At 42.3% G+C, this 25146-nt stretch overlaps 1 protein-coding gene and 1 non-coding gene across 2 annotated transcripts; both read right to left on the bottom strand.

Moving 5' to 3' along the window:
* Positions 1-10331: 10331 nt before the first annotated feature.
* LOC143276848 (uncharacterized) lies at positions 10332-24882 on the bottom strand. Its single transcript, XM_076581504.1, has 5 exons — positions 24042-24882; positions 22308-22622; positions 20094-20149; positions 19383-19454; positions 10332-10437 (listed from the first exon to the last, which is right to left on the bottom strand). Exons 1-5 carry the CDS (start codon positions 24867-24869, stop codon positions 10332-10334), a joined length of 1377 nt encoding a protein of 458 aa, XP_076437619.1. The 5' UTR covers positions 24870-24882.
* Trnar-acg (transfer RNA arginine (anticodon ACG)) lies at positions 20073-20145 on the bottom strand. Its single transcript has one exon. It is a non-coding gene; the product is annotated as a tRNA-Arg (tRNA).
* Positions 24883-25146: the final 264 nt, after the last annotated feature.

The following is a 25146-nucleotide window of genomic DNA, read 5'->3' as shown; positions in this document are numbered from 1 at the left end:
TCACATACACCGTTGCATACATAATAATAATGGCATTTATATAGCGCTGGATCTTGTGCAGAGACAAATCAAAGCGCTTTCGCACCAGTCATTCACACGCATGCATAACTCTAATACTGTAGAAACTAAAGACAAGGAAGGGCAGGCAAGGGAGGCTATTTTGGGAAGAGGTGGGTTTTAAGGCCAGGCTTGAAAGAGCTGAGTGTGGAGACTTGACGAAGCGAAAAAGGAAGTTCATTCCAATCGCAAGGTCCATAAACAGAGAAAGAACGGCGGCCAATAGTCGAGTGTTATCTGGGTATGTGTAAATAGAGTGGATCCGAGGCCGATCGTAGTGAGCGAGATGGAGTGTAGAGGTGAAGGCAGCCGCAGAGATAGGAAGGGGCAGTTTTGTGAATGCATCTATAACATAGAGTGCTGATCTTGTACTTTATTCGGTGTGAGATAGGGAGCCAGTGGAGATGTTGCAAAAGAGGAGTGATGTGCTCAGATCTTTTCTTTCTGAGGACGAGTCGGGCAGCAGAGTTTTGTATGCGCTGAAGGGGCTGAATGGATGAAGCAGGCAGACCAGACAATAGAGAGTTACAGTAGTCAAGGCGAGAGAGAATGAGAGAAATGACAAGTCTAGGAGTTGCGTCAGTGGACAGATATTTCTGGACGGCACTGATGCGTCGCAGTTGACAGTAGCAGGACTGACATGTCTGACTGATAAATTTTTGCATGGACAGTGTATTGTCAAGGACAACACCGAGGTTCCTGACTGACGACATACATCCACACACTGCAGGTAATAACTGGTATTCTTAATGTAAAAACAGAAAGAATTAAGAAACATTATTTTGAATACAATTATAAGCATAGCCTACTATATTGCACATTGATTATAACAGACAGATAAGATAAGAATAAAGATAAATTGCGGAAAACCACAACCAGATAATCAGCACACACCCGCACCCACCCACCCACCTTCCACCCACCCCACACACGCGGTTTACTTGACTAAACAAGAGTAATAAACATATGTTCTCAAACAAAAGCATTTCACCCAGTCTAGGCCATCATGATATAGATAAAATATAAATATATGAATCTGACAAAGTATACAAGAAGTTCACACTCTCTTAGTGCCAACGGCCATACCACGTTGAAAACATCGGTCCTCGTCCGATCACCGAAGTTAACTCACTCAGTACGGCCAGTCCTCTCTTCTCCTCTACACAGACCCCTCGGATGTCCAGTGGGTGTCTGAATGACCCAACCTTTAGCTTCCGTCGTCAGAATTGTGGAATTCTTTGTAAACATTCACCTCTTCAGTGTAAGAGCCTTCCGCTTGTAATCTTTTGATGGTGGTAATTGGGGTGAAACGCTGTTAACGTCGTCTCTTTCGCCGTTCGTATGGAGAGAGTTTTAAGCAACGTCGGGCCCGGTTAGTACTTTGGATGGGTGACCGCCTGGGAACACCGGGTGCTGTTGGCATTACTTTTTCTCAAGGCCTGACTAAGCGCGCTGTTGGGTTACGTTGCTGGTCAGGCATCTGCTTGGCAGATGTGGTGTAGCGTATATGGATTTGTCCCGGAACGCAGTGACGCCTCCTTGAGCTACTGAAACTGAAACTCAGTACTGTATGTCACGGTGTGCAGTGCGTGCATTTTCTTTATCAGTAAACTCTGTGAAATTAAGACAAAAAACAAAAACATGATCTACTTGAAATCCTGTTGGGCAATGCGCCGGCTGAGCACGCTCGGTGATGATAATTATAGTTGGGCAATTTCAAATGTTCACAACAGAAACTGTCAGATTAACTCACTCAGTACGGCCAGTCCTCTCTTCTCCTCTACACAGACCCCACGGATGTCCAGTGGGTGTCTGAATGACCCAACCATTAGCTTCCGTCGTCAGAACTGTGGTATTCTTTGTCAACATTCACCTCTTCAGTATAAGAGCCTTCCGCTTGCAATATTTTGATGATGGTAACTGGGGTGAAACGCTGTTAACGTCGTCTCTTTCGCCGTTCGTATGGAGAGAGTTAACTGAGGCCGCCAAACTAACCTGACACGCCTAAGCATTGCCGGCAGTTTCCTAGGTTATTTTTATTTTTTTTTTTTTTTTTTAATACTGACATATCGCGCAATAATTGTTTCATTTTATTCCATGGGCTCCGTGGCAGCTCCTCGCAGAAAGTACCAGAGGTAAATACCCCCCCCCCCCCCACCCCCCCCCCCCCCTCCCCGCGCGGCGGCCGAGACCCGGCTAGAATTTTAAACTATCAACAACAGTAGACTTGTATCAGTATCAGGTATCAGTAGCTCAAGGAGGCGTACGTCACTGCGTTCGGTCAAATCCATATACGCTACACCGCCGGCCACATCTGCCAAGCACTGAGATGCCTGACCAGCAGCGTAACCCAACGCCCAACGCGCTTAGTCAGGCCTTGAGAAAATTAATTAATTAATTAAAATAAAAAATAGAAGAAAAAAAATTAAAAAAAGATAAATAAAACAAATAAAGTAAAAATAATAATTAAAAAAATAATTAAAAAAAAAAATAAATAAATAAATAAATAATTTTTTTTTTTTTTTAATTGGACTTGGCAAGTCCGACTTTAGTTTCAGTTTCAGTAGCTCAAGGAGGCGTCACTGCGTTCGGACAAATCCATATACGCTACACCACATCTGCCAAGCAGATGCCTGACCAGCAGCGTAACCCAACGCGCTTAGTCAGGCCTTGAGAAAAAAAGAAAAAAGAAAAAAAAGGTGAATAAATAATAGATACGCTTACATAATTAGATAAATAATAATTATGATATAAAAAAAAAAAGGTAGTAGTAATGGTAATAATAATAAAATAATAATAATAAATAAATAAATAAGACAACAATGATGATAAATAAGCAAATAAATGTAAAACATGAAGACACACATTCACACTTTAAAGACTTGTAATTCAAACTGAAGTAGCAAATGTTCGCTGTATAACTGCTTCTCCAGGAAAGGGCACCAATCTATCTATCTATCTATCTATCTATAATTATAGAGTGATGGCCTAGAGGTGGAGAGATGGCCTAGAGGTAACGCGTCCGCCTAGGAAGCGAGAGAATCTGAGTGCGCTGGTTCGAATCACGGCTCAGCCGCCGATATTTTCTCCCCCTCCACTAGACCATGAGTGGTGGTCTGGACGCTAGTCATTCGGATGAGACAATAAAACGAGGTGCCGTGTGCAGCATGCACTTAGCGCACATAAAAGAACCCATGACAACAACAGGGTTGTTCCTGGCAAAATTCTGTAGAAAAATCCGCTTTGATAGGAAAAACAAATAAAACTGCACGCAGGAAATTTTTTTTTTTTTTAATTTAAAAAAAAAAAAAGGGTGGCGCTGTAGTGTAGCGACGCGCTCTCTCCTGGGGAAAGCAGCCCGAATTTCACACACACACACACACACACACACACACACACACACACACACACACACACACACACACACACACACACACACACACACACACACACATATACTCTTAATCCACGTGCGGTACTTTTCCTACATGAGTATACTCAATCATGCTCAATCCGTTTTCACGCACACAAAATACAAAAGCGAGTGAACTCTATGTATGTGTGTGTGTGTCGTTGTTGTTGTTGTGGTTGTCGTTGTGGTTGTTGTTTTGTGGTTGTCGTTGTGGTTGTTGTTGTTGTTGTTTTGTTTTTATCGTTGTGGTTATTGTTGTTGTTTCTACATTTATAACCAGAGGGTGTGTGTGTATAAATGTGTATAAAAATTTTCATTAAAAAAAAAACGGACCACCATATATACTGCTCTAGATTTTAGAATGTTTCAGTAGCTACAAAGCAATAACTACTTTTTAATTTAGATCAATCTCTCCAGTATTTTCAGAACTGTCAGTTACAATAAAGCGATTTATGTGATTTATTTATCTATTTATTTATCAGTTCTTGAAAATTGATAAAAGAATTTAAACTCCATTGTGAAGTTTGCTATTGTTCCTTCACATTTCAACAATAATTCACAGAAAGAGACAAATATGCACACAGAAAGCACACCAGAGCATGAACCCCCCACCCCCCCACCCCCCTCAGCCCCTCCCCCACCCCCCAGACAAACCAAACAATCTTCCAACACTAAAAGTTTTGCAACGTGGTTGTCCATATATAAAAGAAACAGACACACATAGAATTGTGTATGAATGATGGTGAAAAAAAAAAAAACCCAAAAAACCAAAGAAAAACATTGATTCCAAGTTTTGTACACTTAATTGTATGACTTGTACATTTTCCTTCCATATTATTGTAACAAGCCCAGAATCAGTGAATGAAAAGTCGTATTTATTCCATAAACGCTGTTGATTTCTTTGGCATTGTGTGATTTATATACAAAATAAAACGGTGGTCGACCCAAGAAAGTCCGGGTACAGTTTCAGTTTCACTTTCTCAAGGAGGCGTCACTGCGTTCAGACAAATCCATACACGCTACACCACATCTGTTGAGCAGATGCCTGACCAGCAGCATAACCCAACGCGCTTAGTCAGGCCTTGAGTGCATGCTTACATATTTGTGTACCTATGAAAGTGGATTTCATTTTACGTAATTTCGCCAGAGGACAACACTCTCGTTGCCATGGGTTCTTTTTCAGTGCGCCAAGTGCGTGCTGCACACGGGACCTCGGTTTATCGTCTCATCCGAAAGACTAGACGCTCAGTTTGATTTTCCAGTCAAACTTAGGAGAAAGGGCGAGAGCGGGATTCGAACCCACACCCTCACCGACTCTCTGTATTGGCAGCTGAGCGTCTTAACCATTCTGCCACCTTCCTCCACCTAAAAAAAACAAAACCAAAAAACAAAACAAAAAAACCAACAAACAAACAATAATTCACAGAACTGAATTTGCCTCTTCATTTTTTTTTCTTTTCTTTTCTTTATTTTACAAGGGACGTAGATTTACTATCTATAAGTATTTTACATATCTGACTGTCAGGTTTTCTGACTTGGCAGAAGCTAACTCTTTTTTACTCAGAAAGAAAAAAAAAAGAAGAAAGAAATGTACTTTTAACTCTTTCCATACGAACGGCGAAAGAGACGACGTTAACAGCGTTTCACCCCAATTACCATCATCAAAATATTGCAAGCGGAAGGCTCTTATACTGAAGACGTGAATGTTGACAAAGAATACCACAATTCTGACGACGGAAGCTAAAGGTTGGCTCATTCAGACACCCACTGGACATCCGAGGGGTCTGTGTAGAGGAGAAGAGAGGACTGGCCGTACTGAGTGAGTTAAGACTTTATTACTCTTGAATTAAAATTGTTGTGTGTGAATGCTTGTCGCGGGTTTATGCATATGTATTTGGTACGTCAGTTGATGCTTTCTCACATACGTGCACATGCGAACGTGAAGACAGCGTCAATTTACATCAGTACATCAAGTTACCGCTTCGATTAAACACACACACACACACACACACACACACACACACACACACACACACATAAACGCACGCATACATATACAAAGCGCGTGTGTGCGTTCACGCTCACGCACACCGGCGCACACGGCACACACACACACACACACACACACACACACACACACACACACACAAACGCACGCATACATATACAAAGTGCGTGTGTGCGTTCACGTTCGCGCACACGCACACGGCACACACACACACACACACACACACACACACACACACACACACAAACGCACACATATATATAGATATATAAACACACGTGTGTGCGTTCATGCTTGCGCACACGCAAACGCACACGCACACAAAGTTAGTGTGTGTGAGGGGTGGTTATGTGTGGGTGATCTGAATGTTACCACTATACAAGGGAAATGACTCAGACCAATTCGTATCGCACGCAGCCATGCATCGACAAGTGAATTGCTTCCCTTGTAATTTGTGAGTGGGGGGGGGCGAGAAAAAGAGACAAAAGACAGAAAGAGAGAGAGAGAGAGAGCGAGAGGGAACTGAATAAATGAATAAATTTTATTTTCTGAGGGTAAGAGAATAAGCAAGACAACGCTATTTTTAAAGCTGCTTTTTTTTTTTTCTTTTTTTTTTTTCTTCATCTAACCCTCGAAGGGGAATCATTTCAAATGAAACAAATGTCGGGGGGTCGGGGAGGGGGGGGTGAGGGGGGGGGGGGAATCATTATATCAATACGTCAATATAACATGCACATTGTAATCATGGTTACATGAATGGCAATTTAGCATGAACAACACTACATAACTAGAGAGGAATGACAGAAGAGAGAGAAAAAAAAATTAAGGGGAAGATACGGCGAATGGGAGAGAGAGAGATATATATATATTTGTATTTCTTTTTATCACGTCAGATTTCTCTGTGTGACATTCGGGTTGCTCTCCCCAGGGAGAGCGAGTCGCTACACTACAGCGCCACCCTTCTTTTTTTTTTTTCCCCCTGCGTGTAGTTTTATTTGTTTTTCCTATCAAAGTGGATTCTTCTAAAGAATTTTGCCAGGAACAACCCTTTTGTTGCCGTGGGTTCTTTTACGTGCGCTAAGTGCATGCTGCACACGGGACCTCGGTTTATCGTCTCATCCGAATGACTAGCGTCCAGACCACCACTCAAGGTCTAGTGGAGGGGGAGAAAATATCGGCGGCTGAGCTGTGATTCGAACCAGTGCGCTCAGATTCTCTCGCTTCATAGGCGGACGCGTTACCTCTAGGCCATCACTCCACTAGATATATATATATATATACATATATATATATATATACATACAGCGACAGAGAGGGAAGAGAACAAGACCAAAAAATGAAAATTAACAACTATATGAACTGAAATAAGCATGCACATTGTACAAAAAAAAAAGTAATAGAAATAACGGCATCTGGGCGAAAGGGACAGAGAGAGAGAGAGAGAGAGAGAGAGAGAGAGAGAGAGAGAGAGAGAGAGAGAGAGAGAGAGAGAGAGAGAGAGAGAGAGAGAAATGAAAATTAACTTGAATATACGTCCAGAAAATGATCAAGCAGCAGTATGAACTGAAATAATTATGCACATGGTACAATAAAAGTAATAGAAATAACGCCATTTGGGTGAGAGAGAGAGAGAGAGAGAGAGAGAGAGAGAGAGAGAGAGAGAGAGAGAGAGAAATAAAAAGTAACTTGAATATACGTCCAGACAATGATCAAGGACCAACAACATGAACTGAAATAAGCATGCAGATTGTACAATAAAAGTAATAGAAATAACGGCATCTGGGCGAAGGGGACAGAGAGAGAGAGAGAGAGAGAGAGAGAGAGAGAGAGAGAGAGAGAGAGAGAGAGAGAGAGAGTACAAGAAATGAAAATTAACTTGAACATACGTCCAGATAATGATCAAGCAACAGTATGAACTGAAATAAGCAAGCGCATGGTCCAATAAAAGTAACAGAAATAACGCCATTTGGGAGAGAGAGAGAGAGAGAGAGAGAGAGAGAGAGAGAGAGAGAGAGAGAGAATAAAAAGTAACTTGAATATACACCCAGACAATGATCAAGCAACAACTATATGAACTGAAATAAGCATGCACATTGTACAAAAAAAGCAGATATAACGCCATTTGGGCGAGAGAGAGAGAGAGAGAGAGAGAGAGAGAGAGAGAGAGAGAGAGAATGTGTGTGTGTGTGGGGGGGGGTGGTGGCCATGTTTGATATTAATTAACGCTGAACAGTTACCGTAGTCCAACCGAGCACCTCTGTTGCATGAGTTGAAACTCCGCCGAATACATTAACTCTCTCCATTCGAACGGCGAAAGAGACGACGTTAACAGCGTTTCACCCCAATTACCATCATCAAAATATTGCAAGCGGAAGGCTCTTACACTGAAGAGGTGAATGTTGACAAAGAATACCACAATTCTGACGACGGAAGCTGAAGGTTGGGTCATTCAGACACCCACTGGACATCCGAGGGGTCTGTGTAGAGGAGAAGAGAGGACTGGCCGTACTGAGTGAGTTAATCACATTGCCACAGCATACATATGTTGAACTGAACAGTCACATATAGCATCAATGTGCGTCATATGCAACCGAACAATCACATATGCAAACTGAACAAAAACCACGTCTTGCCTTACCATCCATGTGTGTGATATGACAATATAATATATAATAATAATAGTAGATGTTCCTTGAAGTATACAGATTCTACTGTGTAATGTTTGGCTAGGTTTTGGTGAATTCTGATTATTTATTTTGAGATTTTGATGACTTTTATACGAGATTGGATTGTATGGCTTTTCTTGATAGATATAACCTTTACTGTAAGGGACACAATAAGAAGAACAAGAAGAAGAAGGAAGAAGGAGAAGAAGAAGAAGAATAGCAAATGTATTCAAACAACGCAAACATATTGCTGTATGTGAATGCTTTTGCAGATGTACGTACGTATGTATTTGGTACACCAATGTGTTCTCACAGTCATACGCGCATATGTAGACACGAACCCCACATCCATCCATTTACATACCTCAAGGCACATTCGATTACACACACACACACACACACACACACACACACACACACACACACACACAGCGCTTTCAAAAACCAAACATTCACACGCATGTAAAAACAAAGGACATGAAGCCAGTTGCATTGCTCGGACAAAGAGCCTAGTATGGTCGTAACCCGCTACTACTAACTGTGTGTAGTATGGAACTGACCAATGGCGTAGTTCGATCAGCGTAGGCATTTTAGTCACGTGTAACTGTCAAAAAGTTAGAACCAAGCGATGCAACCGGTACCAACTGAAGACAAAACTAATACAGTTTCAGTTTTAGTTTCACAAGGAGGCGTCACTACGCCCGGACAAACCCATACACGCTACACCAAATCTGCTAGGCGGATGACCGACAGCTGACCAGCAGCTCAATCCAACGAGTTTGCCATGGCCGGGCCTTACGTATGTGGTCATATATGTGTGTACCTTTCAGGCTGGATATCTTCTACAGAATTGTGCCAAAGGACAACCCTTCTAGTTGCCGTGGGTTCTTTTACAGTGCGCGAAGCGCGTGCTGCGTGCTGCACACGGGACCTCGGTTTATCGGGGTTCGACATGAATAGCGCTTAAGTAACCCAGAACCAGAATGGGTATCACACGAACACCACCAAAGTGACTCAGAACCAGAACGGGTACAACAAGAACGTCACCAAAACTGACTCAGAACCAGAACGGGTACAACATGAACACCATCAAAGTGACTCTAAAGCAGAGCGGGTACCACAAGAATACCACCAAAGTGATTCAGAACCAGAGCGGGTACCACATGAACACCACCAAACTTACTCAGAACCAGAACGGGTACAACATGAACATCACCAAACTTACTCAGATCCAGAACGGGTACAACATGAACACCACCAAACTTACTCAGAACCAGAACGGGTACAACATGAACACCATCAAACTTACTCAGAACCAGAACGGGTACCACATGAACACCACTAAATTCATTCAACTCAGAACCGGAACGGGTACAACATGCATACCATCAAACTTACTTGGAACCAGAACGGGTACCACATGAACACCACCAAACTGACTCAGAACCGGAACGGGTACCACATGAACACCACCAAAGTGACTCAGAACTAATGAACACCACCAAAGTGACTCAGCTCAGAACCAGAACGGGTATCACTTGAACACCACCAAAGTGACTCTGAAACAGAACGGGTACAACACGAACACTACCACAGTGACTCAAAACTAGAATGCGTAGAACATGAATACCGCAGAAGTGACTCAACTCAGAACCAGAATGAGAACAACATGAACACCACCAAAGTGATTCAAAACCAGAACGGGTACAACATGAACACCACCAAACTGACTCAAAAACCAGAACGGGTTCAATATCAACATCACCAAACTGACTAAGAACTAATGAATACTACAGAAGTGACTCAACCAGGGCGGGTATTACTTGAAAATAACCACACTGACTCAGAACCAGAACGGGTACAACATGAACACCACCAAAGTGATTCAAAACCAGAACGGGTTCAACATGAACACCACCAAAGTGATTCAAATCAGAACCAGAACGGGTACCACTTCAACACTACCAAAATGATTCAAAACCAGAATGGGCATCGTATGAACACCACCAAAGTGACTCAGAACCAGTACGGGTACCACATGAACACCACAATGGGTGCCATATGAACACCACCAAAGTGACTCAGAACCAGAATGGGTACAAAACGAACACCACCAAAGTGACTCAGAACTAGTACGGGTACCACATGATCACCACAATAGGTACAAAACGAACACCACCAAAGTGACTCAGAACCAGTACGGGTACCACATGAACACCACAATGGGTGCCATATGAACACCACCAAAGTGACTCAGAACCAGAATGGGTACAAAACGAACACCACCAAAGTGACTCAGAACCAGTATGGGTACCACATGATTACCACAATGGGTGCCATATTAACACCACCAAAGTGACTCTGAACCAGAATGGGTACAAAACGAACACCACCAAAGTGACTCAGAACCAGTACGGGTACCACATGAACACCACAATGGGTGCCATATGAACACCATCAAAGTGACTCAGAACCAGAATGGGTACAAAACGAACACCACCAAAGTGACTCAGAACTAGTACGGGTACCACATGATCACCACAATAGGTACAAAACGAACACCACCAAAGTGACTCAGAACCAGTATGGGTACCACATGATTACCACAATGAGTGCCATATGAAAACCACCAAAGTGACTCTGAACCAGAATGGGTACAATACGAACACCACCAAAGTGACTCAGAACCAGTATGGGTACCACATGATCACCACAATGGGTGCCACATGAACACCACCAAAGTGACTCAGAAGCAGTGCAGGGTCTTCTCTGGCAAGTGGTCATATGGCAACCTGACCATCAATCCTTCTGATGCACTGCAGAGCAGGTATTTCTGATCCGCGAGAAAGATTTTTTTTCCGATCTCCCATTGTCAACATAATGTGCAGACCTGCTCAGTGCCTGAACCCCCATCGTGTGCATGTATACGGCAAGCGGAAGATCAAATACGCACTGTTAAAGATCCCGTACTCCATGTCAACTTTCGGTGGGTTATGGAAACAAGGACACACCCAGCATGCACACCCCCGAAAACGGAATATGGCTGCCTACATGGCGGGGTGGAAAAAAAACGGCCATACTCGTAAAAGCTCACTCGTGTACATACGAGTGAACGTGGGAGTTGCAGCCCAAGAACGAAGAAGAAGAAGATAGGAAGTCGTGTATATACTCTTATAAACTATATATTCATCAAATTGTACAGGTGTATACAATCCTTTATCACCCTTGTTGTGCTTAACCCTTTCACCGCCAGTCAATTTAGAGTACAAAATTCCCTTGTGGTATAGACACAGAAAAGACAGTGGCTAACAATAGCTGGGGGATTCCCCCTTGCGATATATAGAAATATGGCCTATCCTACCACCGAACATTAAGAGCAGTAGGTTCATGGATAACAGACCAATGAATGGTCACCTTTCAGTGACATGGGTCCTCTACCACGCCTGTGCATAAATGCGAGCTTGGTGGTGAAAGGGTTAATGGCTAATGGTAAAAATGTTGCTATGGCCCTTTCACGAGCCAGCGGGGAAATGAATTCATATCCACAGTGTCTAGTTTCAGTTTCACTTTCTCAAGGAGGCGTCACTGCGTTCGGACAAATCCATACACGCTACACCACATCTGTTGAGCAGATGCCTGACCAGCAGCATAACCCAAAGCGCTTAGTCAGGCCTTGAGTGCATGCTTACATATTTGTGTACCTATGAAAGTGGATTTCATTTTACGTAATTTCGCCAGAGGACAACACTCTCGTTGCCATGGGTTCTTTTTCAGTGCGCCAAGTGCGTGCTGCACACGGGACCTCGGTTTATCGTCTCATCCGAAAGACTAGACGCTCAGTTTGATTTTCCAGTCAAACTTAGGAGAAAGGGCGAGAGCGGGATTCGAACCCACACCCTCACGGACTCTCTGTATTGGCAGCTGAGCGTCTTAACCATTCTGCCACCTTCCTCAGTGTCTAGAACTCGGGACACATGAAGGCGAGGTCTAGTTCACTCCTTCCGCCGATTTGATTATTTGTATTTGTATTTGTATTTCTTTTTTTATCGCAACAGGTTTCTCTGCGTGAAATTCGGGCTGCTCTGCCCAGGGAGAGACCGTCGCTATACTACAGCGCCACCCATTTTTTTGTATTTTCCTGCGTGCAGTTTTATTTGTTTTTCCTATCGAAGTGGATTTTTCTAAAGAATTTTGCCAGGAACAACCCTTTTGTTGCCGTGGGTTCTTTTACGTGCGCTAAGTGCATGCTGCACACGGGACCTCGGTTTATTGTCTCATCCGAATGACTAGCGTCCAGACCACCACTCAAGGTCTAGTGGAGGGGGAGAAAATATCGGCGGCTGAGCCGTGATTCGAACCAGCACGCTCAGATTCTCTCGCTTCCTAGGCGGACGCGTTACCTCTAGGCCATGTATTACTTATAGCTTTGCTGGTGTCATGAAATACCATGCAATACTTATAGCTTTGCTGGTGTCATGAAATACCATGCAATACTTATAGCTTTGCTGGTGTCATGAAATACCATGCAATACTTATAGCTTTGCTGGTGGAGACCAGGAATCGAACTCATGACGAACCGAATTCGTGTCTGGCACTTTATTCAGTTATGTTAGACAGACGCCCGTTAAAGCTTGGTTGTTGAGAAATCGCCTCTCTGTCTCTGTCTCTCTCTCTCTGTCTCTGTCTCTCTCTCTCTCTCTCTCTCTGTCTCTCTCTTGTATTTGTATTTTATCTACTTCATTGCTCTTTTGTCACAACAGATTTCTCTGTGTGAAATTCAGCAGTATTTTCTCCCCCGATTCCCACACACCACTAGACCTTGAGTGGTGGTGCAGATGCAGAGATACCAATTGTTACGATTTCGTCATATTTTGTTACGCTCGATTGAATTTTCTTCCGACGTTACGCTATCGTCAAAATTGTTGAAAGCGAGTTCATTTTCGACGGGCGCAATAGCCGAGTGGTTAAAGCGTTGGACTGTCAATCTGAGGGTCCCGGGTTCGAATCACGGTGACGGCGCCTGGTGGGTAAAGGGTGGAGATTTTTCCGATCTCCCAGGTCAACATATGTGCAGACCTGCTAGTGCCTGAACCCCCTTCGTGTGTATATGCAAGCAGAAGATCAAATACGCACGTTAAAGATCCTGTAATCCATGTCAGCGTTCGGTGGGTTATGGAAACAAGAACATACCCAGCATGCACACCCCCGAAAACGGAGTATGGCTGCCTACATGGCGGGGTAAAAACGGTCATACACGTAAAAGCCCACTCTGCATACGAGTGAACGCAGAAGAAGAAGAAGAATTCATTTTCGACGACATAGCATGGTCACATGATTTCATGCCGTAACATTATCCAGATGCTCCAGACCTACCAATCACGAGGCCAGGGCAGTCACTACTAACCTTGGTTTCACGTGATGATGCTCAGCAAATCGCGTGCGTGCTTACATTGAAACAGCACTGAGTGGACCAATCAGCTAAATCGTTTGCCTGGACAAGAGAGAACGTGGATGAATCAAGTTACGTCTCGGTCAAACAGCGTCTGTGCCCGGTGGATTAAGCTGTAGAGTGCAAGGAAGGAACAAGCTGGTGTGGTTGGGAGTCAGAGTGTTCCTACCATTATTATTATTAGTATTAGTATTTTCTTAATTTTTTTATAATAATATTACTATTATTTATTTATTTATTTATTTTATTTTATTTTATTTTTGTACGCCTATTGTTGACTTCATCAAGTTTTTGCGCCTTATACATATTATTGTTATTAGTAGTAGTTATTTTCTTATGTATTTATCTTTTCTTTTCTTTTTTTTCCTCAAGGCCTAACTAAGTACGTTGCGTTACGCTGCTGGTCAGGAATCTGCTTGGCAGATGTGGTGTAGCGTATATGGATTTGTCCGAACGCAGTGACGCCTCCTTGAGCTAGCTACTGAAACTGAAACTACCAAACTCAAAATGTTCGTATCAATTTTTTTTTTTTTTTAACTGTTCCTACAAACTCTTGTCAGGGATTGGCATCTCTGCAGATGCCAATCATTCTGGTGAGACTATAAACCAAGGTCTTGTATGACGTGTGACGGAAGTTAGGTCTCATGCACACGATCTTATATATTTTTAAACGATTAGCCTACCCTTTTGTGTTGCGAGAAAAGGATGGGGTTATTTTGTTGTTGTTTGTTTGTTTGTTTGTTTGGGTGTTGTTTTTTGTTGCTGTTGGTGTCGATGTTGATGATGATGATGATGAAGATGTTGAAGATGATGATGATGATGATGATGATGATGATGATGATGATGATGATGATGAAGAAGATGATGATGATGATCATGATGATGATGATGATGATGAAGATGAAGAAGATGATGATGATGATGATGATGATGATGATGATGATGATGATGATGATGATGATGATGATGATGAAGATGTTGAAGATGATGATGATGAGGAGGAGGAGGAGGATGAGGATGAGGATGATGATGATGAGGAGGAGGAGGAGGAGGAGGAGGAGGATGAAGATGATGATGATGATGATAATGATGATGATAATGATGATACTGTGTATGCCAAGACACTTGATTATTTAGGTCACAAAACTAAGGAGGTGACTTTCTTATGGGGTTTGCTGCTGTGTCAATGGTGTGCTTTTTTTTTTTTTTTACGTTTGATTGGCTTTTATTCTGTATCTTTGTATCTCTCTGTCTGTGTGTGTGTGTCCGCCTCTGTGTTTCTGCGTGAGTGTCTGTTTCTGTCTGTCTCTGTCTCTCTCTCTCACTCTCTATCTCTCTCTTTCTCTCTGTGTTTTTCCTTCTCTCTATTTCTATGCCCCCCTCTCTCTCTCTCTTTGTCCCCCTTCTGAGCACACACATAAATGCACACCACACGCGCACACACACGTGCACGCACGCACACACACACACACACACACACACACACACAACTTTAAACACACACACGCACGCAAGCAAGCACACAAGCATACACACACACATACACACTCATAATCACATAGACATAAAGACAGACAAACACACACACACACACACACACACACACACACACACACACACACACACACACACACACACAAGGAGGTCAAACAGTGTCTGTCACGATGCTGCTGACTGCTACCGGGCCTGAGTCTAGACTGCATGTGAACAGATTTGTTCGACCTCTGGCCTGAGTGTAACCTTTTTTTCTTTTCTTGTTTGTTTGACTTCTGGCCTGAGTGTCACCTTTCTTGTTTGACCTCTGGCCTGACCTCTGGTCTGAGTGTTACCTTTTTTTTTCTTCTCAGCCTCTGGCCTGAGTGTTACATCTGGCCCGAGTGTTACCTTTTTATGTTCGATCCCTGGCCTGAGTGTTAACCCCCCCCCCCTCGCCCCCCCCTTTTTTTTTTCTCCGACCTCTGGCCTGAGTGTAGTCTTTCTTTTGTTCAACATCTGGCCTGAGTGTTACATTTTTTTTCATGTTCGACCTCTGGCCACAGTGTTACCTTTTTTTTTTTTGTTAGACTTCTGGTCTGATTGTTACCTTGTTTTGTTTAACATCTGGCCTGAGTGTTACCTTTTTTTTTTTTTTCTTTTTTTTTTTTTTGTTCGATCCCTGGCCTGAGTGTTACCCCCTTTTTATTCTCTTTTTTTTTTTTTTTTTCTTTTTTCGACATGTGGCCTGAGTGTTACAATTTTTTTTTCTTGTTTTACCTCTGGCCTGAGTGTCGCCTTTTTCATGTTCAACCTCTAACCTGAGTGTCAACCTTTTTTTTGTTTTTGTTGTTGCTGTTGTAAGACCTCTGGCCTGAGTGTTACCTTCTTTTGTCACCCATACATATATATATATATATATATATCTATATGGACTGCGTGTGAACGGATTTGTTTGACCTTGGCGCCTCTGAAAAAGAACCCATGGCAACGAGAGTGTTTGTCCTCTGGCAAAATTCTTGTACAAAGAAATCCACTCTGATAGGTAGCCTACACAACTATAATTATAAGCATGCACTCAAGGCCTGACTTAAGCACGTTGGGTTATGCTACTGCTACTGCTACTGCTACTGCTGTCAGACATATGCCCAAAGCAGATGTGGGTGGTGTAGCGTACGTACGTATGTATGGATTTGTCCGAACGCAGTGACGCCTCCTTGAGAAACTGAAACTGAAAAACTGAAACTGAAACTTTACAGGACCAGGACGATACATACCCTGCAGACAGAAGGCAGATGATCCACAGACAGAGAGAGTGAGTTCGAATCTTCATCACTCTCTTTGTCTTCGGATCATCCCACTGTGAACATTCCAAACTCGAGGAAGTTCGTATGTTATGATGATGATGATGATGATGGTGATGATGATGATGATGAAAGTTTGTTGGGTTGTTTGTTGTTGTTTTCTTCAGTGTGTGCGCGCGCGTGTGTGTGTAGGGGGGGGGGGGGAGGTGCGTGCGCGCGCGCGTGTGTGTGTGTCTGTGTGTGTGTGTGTGTGTGTGTGAGGGGAGGGGGGTACACATGTCTATCTCTGTCTCACGTGGGGGGTCGTGGGATGAGAGGGTGTGTGTGTGTGTGTGTGTGTGTGTGTGTGTGTGTGTGTGCATGTATGTTTTGAGTGTGTAAGTGCGCCGTGTGTACGTGTTTGTGTACATGCGTCCGTGCGTGTGCTGGTGTGTGTGTGTGTGTGTGTGTGCGCGCGCGCGCGCGCGTGTGTGTGTGTGTCTGTGTGTGTGTGCGCGCGTGTGTCTGTGTGTGTGTGTGTGTGCGCAGGCGTGCGCGCGCGCGCGCGTGTGTCTGTGTGTGTGTGTGTGCGTGCGCAGGCGTGCGCGCGCGCGCGTGTGTGTCTGTGTGTGTGTCTGTGTGTCTGTGTGTGTGTCTATGTGTGTGTCTATGTGTGTTTGTCTGTGTGTGTGTGTGTGTATGTCTGTGTGTGTCTGTGTGTGTTTGTCTGTGTGTGTGTGTGTGTGTGCGTGCGTGAGTGTGTGTATGTGTTTTGTGTGATGTGTGTTCGAGTGTGTGTTTATGCCTGCGTGCGTCTGTCTGCCTGTCTGTATCTATATCTGTCTATTTGTCTGTATAAGTTTCCATTTGTATGTTTGTTTTTTGTACTATCTATCGTGGAGTGATGGCCTGGAGGTAACGCGTCCGCCTAGGAAGCGAGAGAATCTGAGCGCGCTGGTTCGAATCACGGCTTAAGCCGCCGATATTTTCTTCCCCTCCACTAGACCTTGAGTGGTGGTCTGGACGCTTAGTCATTTGGGATGAGACGATAAGCCGAGGTCCCGAACAAGTATGCACATGAGTAACAGGACTGGATGCATCAGTGGGTGAGTGAGTGAGTGGGTGAGTGAGGGAGTTGGTGAGTGAATGAGTAAGTGAACAAGCATGCAGATGAGTAACAGGATTGGATGCATCGGTGAGTGAGTGGGTGGGTGAGTGAGTGAGTGGGTGGGTGAGTGAGTGAGTGAGCGAGTGAGTGAGTGAGTTGGTGAGTGAATGAGTAAGTGAACAAGCATGCAGATGAGTAACAGGACTGGATGCATCCGTGGGTGAGTGAGTGGGTGAGTGGGTGAGTGAGTGGGTGAGTGGGTGAGTGGGTGAGTGAGTGGGTGAGTGGGTGAGTGAGTGAGTGAATGAATGAATGAGTGAGTGGGTGAGTGAGTGAATGAATGAGTGAGTGGGTGAGTGAGTGAGTGGGTGGGTGAGTGAGTGAGTGGGTGGGTGAGTGAGTGAGTTGGTGAACAAGCATGCAGATGAGTAACAGGACTGGATGCATCGGTGAGGGTGGGTGAGTGAGTGAGCGAGTGATTGAGTGAGTGAGAGAGCGAGTGAGTGGGCGAGTGAGCGAGTGAGTGGGCGAGTGAGTGAGTGAGTGAGCGAGTGAGTGAGTGGGCGAGTGAGTGGGTGGGTGAATGAGCGAACGAGTGAGTGAGTGAGTGAGTTGGTGAGTGAATGAGTAAGTGAACAAGCATGCAGATGAGTAACAGGACTGGATGCATGAGTGAGTGAGTGAGTGGGTGAGTGAGTGAGTGAGTGAGTGAGTGGCACAACAAAGAAAGAAAGCTGATACCCCTTTGAGTAGTGAACTTTTCGTGTTTCCAAGAAAATCTCAACAAATTACAAGAGCACGGAAATATCCTACAACGGACATACACATTGTTCGTTTGTGTGTTTTTTGTTGTTGTTGTTGTTGTTTTGTTTTGTTTTGTTGTTGTTGTTTTTCTTCTTTGTCTTCTACACCTCACGATAAGCTATACATTAACAGGTAGAACGAAACAAAGTCAAAGTGAACGTCTTTGTATGTTATATATATATATATATATATATATATATACATATATATATATACATATATATGTAGACTGACTCAGTGTGAATGATGTCAACTCTGATAGGGAACTAAGAATTTCAAATATTTGAACGTAGACAAGTATAGTACTTCTTGGAGGAATTTGTTAGAAGAAACGTCCAAAACTAGATTCATAAAGACAAACAAACAAACAAACACCTAAATTATTCGCACGCATACACACACGTGCGATCGCACACACGCACATTCAAACAAAATAAACAAATACAGTACGCGCGCGCGCGCACACACACACACACACACACACACACACACACACACACACACACACAGTGTGAGTGACAGAGAAAGAGACAGAAAGTGCAACAACAACAACAACAACAAATCTTACTCAAGACTACAAACAGCCAGAGGACAGGAAGTAGGTAATGCTGAAAATGGCAAACAGCTTGCTGTTCTGCAGACAGACAGCTTAGAACAGAAGAACAGCTGAGTTCAAGAACCCAGGACACTCCCCGTCCTAGAAGTCAAGTTGCTCAAGGTTTGGGCCTAGGTTCGATAAAGGTTGTGTTGAAATGCAGACGATACAGGGTTGAATATTATCAGAATGATCATCGTCCAAATCCTTCTCTTTAGACGATAAACCATTCCTGTTCCAGAATCCCATCGCAGCGTCAGGTGACTCGAGGAAGGTCCACAGCTGACACGATGTTCTAAGTCAAAAGAGAAAAGACACGAGCAAATGAAGACCGAAATACTTGACGTTTCTCGACTTTAACAAGGCCTTTGATTTTGTCAGCAGTAATGGATTGTTCAAGCTTCTTGAACAACATGTTGTTGTTGTTGTTTTCTTCCAAACTACTGTGTTTGAAACGTCACCTTTCGCGGTGATACGCAGTTTGTTCTGACTGAGAAAGGTTATTGAATTCACTGAGCACCACCAACGGAGTGAAGCAGGGCTGCGTCTTGACTCCAGTGCAGTTTGGTGTCTTCTTTGTGCTGGTTCTTTTCCTACACCTGTGACACATCCACAAAGGGTGGAGCGTTTACTTGCACGCCAGATCAGACAGCATGCACTCCATCCTGACTCTTCTGTGTGCATAAACTAATGTTGAGCCACATAAATTTTCAGAGAAATGCCGTTCGACAGTGATGTCACACTTTGTTCCCACACAGGAAGACCTCCACTGCTTGACGGACTTATAAACCAAGGCTAAATACACTGATGAAATCGGCGTACATAACTAAGAAAATTGTTATGGGTCACACTATGAGCTCCTCATCTTCATTCTCAGTCCATCAACACTGTAGTCCGTCGTTACTAGGCTATTGACGGTTCCAAACACTCGGACTCAATCATTTTTATTAATCACCAGAAGCACTATGACGATAAGGAAGGCAAAGGAGAGTATTCATGACTCCAGACAGACGACATCCCCTCTGTTTCCATATTATTCCCCTGGGAGTAGTTCAATCTGAAGAAAACTGTCATGGAACTAGTCCGGGGAGAGTTATTCTGAGCCCGAGATAAATTAAATGAAACAAACAATTTAGTAAATACTTTAAAGTATTATGTAAACGAAAAATACGGAGGAATAAAATGGTTGAATTTTGTATTTGAAAAAAAAAAAAAGTCGAGCCTGCCAGGATTCGAACCTGGAATCTTCTGATCCGTAGTCAGACGCGTTATCCATTGCGCCACAGGCCCCTTGCTGTGTAAGGGGATCAAGTAGAAGCATAAGAACAGAGTGCCAGCTGGTTGAGACAAGGCTGCGGAACAAGGTACAGGCGCCTGCCAGTTTCATCATCTTTCTGGCACGATGTAAAAATAAAATATTTTGTTTTCGTCAAACTAAGATCATTGAAATTTTCATGAAAAACGGCACTGTTGGAAGAATACATGGAATCAAATGGAAACTAAAGAAATCATAGTTTACACTCTTTCTTCTTGAGCAAATTACGGACCAAGCAGGAAATTTATCTACTCTATCTATCTATGTATATGTACATATATATATATATATATATATATATATATATATATATATATATATATATATATATACGTAGAGAGAGAGAGAGAGAGAGAGAGAGATGTATGTATATATGAAAGGTTTTCATCACAAATCTGTGTCAGTACAAAAGTTGGACAAAAAGCTTTTCAGTATTTCCGGACTTGCATGTCTTGCATTACTGATGCAGACCTGCTGAAGATCTTTGATGAAATTCCTTCACTCGTTTTGTGATAGATTCTCAAACACACAACGCACAATTTGTAATTCAAAATGCTGAATCTTGTCATCATCGTAAACCTGAAACTCAACGTGGACGTGTTTGTGTTGGTGGTTCAAGTTTAATGCGCGTACATGTGTACAAATAAATGGAAAATATTCGTCAAGTCTTTTTGTTTGTTTGTTGTTGTTGTTGCCATCTGGTTTTTGTTGTTTTTGTCCGTGAAAAATGAAATAACGCGAAGAACGGACGAACAAATACATTAAAAAAACAAACCAAAAAAACAACAACTGACAACAACTGTATTCTTCTTTGCTATCCACGTATTTGTTGAAACTCCTGTTCATAATGATTTTCGTGGTTGTAGTAACCTGACTGAAATTCCCTTTAACCATAGATGTCATGCTGACATTTAACTCTCTCCATACGAACGGCGAAAGAGACGACGTTAACAGCGTTTCACCCCAATTACCACCATCAAAATATTGCAAGCGGAAGGCTCTCATACTGAAGAGGTGAATGTTGACAAAGAATACCACAATTTTGACGACGGAAGCTAAAGGTTGGGTCATTCAGATACCCACTGGACATCCGAGGGGTCTGTGTAGAGGAGAAGAGAGGACTGGCCGTATACTGAGTGAGTTAAACACTGCAGACACTGCTGCTTATCACAACCGTTGACAACGTGACTGGCATTTCTCACGCTGATGATTTGTGAATACTGCCACTAATACTGCTAACTTTCTGTGACTTCGTACTGCTTCTGAGAGACACATCCATTGACGACATTTCTCATATTGATGATTTAACACTGCTGCTGATGCTGCTAACTTTCTCTGGTTTGCAACTGCTGATCATGATTTTTTTTTTTTTTTTTTTTTTTTTTTTTAGTGTAAGGAGTTAAGGGCTGAAACACTTGACTGAATGGAGGCTTCTTCTCTGAAGACCTTGTATCATCCAGCTCTCCCTGAAATTTCGTATCACACACACACCCGTTGAGTACATTTCTCACGCTGATGGTTTAACACTGCAGCTAATACTGCTAAAAAAATTTCTCAGTCTGGTTTGATACTGCTGATAAACAGACACATGCATTGACGATATTTCTCACATTGAGGATTTAACACTGCTGCTAATGCTGCTCAATTTGTCTGGCTTGAAACTGCTAACAAGCACTCCCGTTGACAAAGATAATTATTTCTCACGCTGTTGGCTTATCACTGCTGTTAAATTAACTCTTTCCATACGAACGGCGAAAGAGACGACGTTAACAACGTTTCAGCCCAATTACCATCATCAAAATATTGCAAGTGGAAGGCTCTTATACTGAAGAGGTGAATGTTGACAAAGAATACCACAATTCTGACGACGGAAGCTAAAGGTTGGCTCATTCAGACACCCACAGGACATCCGAGGGGTCTGTGTAAAGGAGAAGAGAGGACTGGCCGTACTGAGTTAATGCTGCTCAATTTGTCTGGCTTGAAACTGCTAATAGGCACTCCCGTTGATAATAATAATTTCTCATGCTGTTGGCTTATCACTGCTGCTAATGTCTGGCTTGAGACTGCTGATTATGAAACGAGCTGACGACAACTCTCACGCTGATGCTTTGCTAACACTGGCGCTGATACTACTGACCTTCTCTGTCTTGATCTTCCTGCCGAACAACGTCCAGAAGACCTCCCGGTACCTAGACCCCATCGTGTAGTAGACAAAGATGTTCAAGGTGGCGTTGAAGAAGGTGAAGATGTCTCCGATCCACAGAGCCGTCAGGTAGAAGTTGTGGTAGATGCCTCCAGAGTTCATGCCCTTCAGGAAGAGCCTGCTCAGGTGGTTGATGGCGTCCGGAGAGAAGCAGATGATGAAGAGAATGGAGTTGGCCACCAGCATCTTGGTCAGGGCCACCTCCCTGGGGGAGATGGATGAGGACTGGTCTGACCTCCACGAAACCACCTGGCGGAACAGAAATGGAAAGAATAGAAATGGAACGAAATAGAACTGAATATAAAGGGGTAGAATGGAATGGAGCGGAACAGAAATTAACAAACTTGAATACAATGGATTATGATATAATGGAAAAGAATAGAATTGAATAGAATGAAGTGGAATAGAAATTAATAGACTTGAATACAATGGATTATGATATAATGGAAAAGAATAGAATTGAATAGAATGAAGTGGAATACAAACGATTAGACTTGAATACAATGGAATATGATAGGATGGAAGAGAATAGAATTGAATAGAATGTAGTGGAACAGAAATTAACAGACTTGAATACAATGGATTATGATAGAATGAAAGAGAATAGAATTGAATAGAATGGAGTGGAATAGAAACTAACAGACTTGAATACAATGGATTATGATAGGATGGAAGAGAATAGAATTGAATAGAATGTAGTGGAACAGAAATTAACAGACTTGAATACAATGGATTATGATAGAATGAAAGAGAATAGAATTGAATAGAATGGAGTGGAATAGATATGATAGAATGGAAGAGAATAGAATTGAATAGAATGTAGTGGAACAGAAATTAACAGACTTGAATACAATGGATTATGATAGAATGAAAGAGAATGTAATTGAATAGAATCGAGTGGAATAGAAATTAAGAGACTTGAATACAATGGAATATGATATAATGGAATGGTATGGAACAGAACAGAATTGAATAGAATGAATGGATGGAACAGAAAAGAATTGAATAGAATAGAGTTGAATGGAATGCAATAGAACAGAATGGGATAGAATGATATGGAATAAAATGGAATGGGATAGAATAGAATTGAATATAACGGAGTAGAATGGAATACAAAAGAATGGAATAAGATAATAATGGAATGGAATACAGTGTAATGTAGGATGGAATAGAGTAGAATGTGATAGAATGAAACGGAATGGAATAGATCGGAATGGAGGAATAGAATGGAGTAGAATAGAATGGAATGGAGTATAATGGAATGAAATAGAATGAATAGAATTGAATGGAATGGAATGGAGTGGAATAGAATTGGATAAAATGGAATCGAAAATAACTACGCAATTAAAAAAATAATAAAAAAATTAAGAAGAAAAAAGTCATTTCACTTTAAAAGATTCGAAAATGAGTATGCTATATATATATATATATATATATATATATATATATATATATATATATATATATATATAAGATTCTAAAATTAATCTGAATAGACAATGTTAGGATCTAGGAAGACAACAAAAATCAGTTCACTTTTGTTGTTTTTTTGTTTTTTTTATTTTTTGTTGTTTTTTTGTTTTTAAGATTCAAAAATGAATAAGCTCTATCCACTAATTCACATTTACAATGTTAAAAGATTCGAAAATAAATATGCAAAATATCCACCTGACGGAGTTTGATGATCGTCAGTAAAGTCGTTGTGATCGTCACGATCAGCACGGTCCCAGGCAAACCTGCTCCGAAAGTGACGCTGTCTATAAAATCGATGACTTTCTTGTTGGCCAGGTAAAACTCACCTTTGACAAACGTCGTGACAACGACACCGCTTGGCGGATCGTACAAACACCCGATACGATATCGGAACACCACGATAAAAAACAACCCTAGCACTACGATGTAGATGAAGAAGATGATGACAGCCATGGTCCTTGTACGTATAAGCTGCTGAAATTTAAGTGGGTTGAACACACACAAGCATCTCTCTGTAGCTATGATGGTAGAGAGTACGTTGGAGACATAACCGAAAGCTGCGAAACCTACAAAATTGTGGTTGAACACATCCTTAGTCAGAGGACCGTATTTCTCTTGAGTTGTGAACTGCAGATGAAGCTGATCTCCGTACATAAACATGAAAGTGATGAGAAACATCAAATCACTGAAGGACAAAGCGAAGAGACAAAGGTTCACTCGATCTTTTAGTCCCTGTTTGTAAAACACGAGCATGTTGATGATGTTCGCTGGAGCTCCGATCACAAACAGAACCGCTAATGTGTTGTCCTGGATTCGATGCACCATAAATTCTGTTTCAGCACTGATTAGATTTTGAGGGTTGTCCCAAGGTATGTATTCCATTTCGTCGAAGAATACTTCAGTGCAGCCATGGGAAAGAGAGTTGTTTTTTATCGTTAAAGCAGTTTGAAAGTCTGAGGATGAAAACACCTTTTCGGTGATAGTATCATCACTTGTATTTAAGGTCAACGGTGAAGTATTCATGATTGTGGAGACAAGTTGTTGCGGGTGGTGTTTACTATTGTCATCGAACGTGATACTGCAAGTTAGTGCCTTTTTTTTTTCCTGTTTGTAAATTGAAAAAAAATCAGCTTTATTAGTAGGTTAGATGTATGATTTAGATTAGAGGTGATGGATTTTGTAGTGTAATGGTTTAACAGCGCAACTGTGTGCAAGTTGATTGCATCATTGTGAAATTGTGACAGATTGAGAAAGAAGTCGTTCAGTTAAAACAGAGGCTGAGAGTGAAAGTTAATTTTCT

This window comes from Babylonia areolata, chromosome 33 (assembly GCF_041734735.1).
Source record: "Babylonia areolata isolate BAREFJ2019XMU chromosome 33, ASM4173473v1, whole genome shotgun sequence".
Lineage (NCBI taxonomy): Eukaryota > Metazoa > Mollusca > Gastropoda > Neogastropoda > Buccinidae > Babylonia > Babylonia areolata.
Note: the sequence above shows the minus strand (reverse complement) of the source record. Positions and strands in the feature narration are given on the sequence as shown.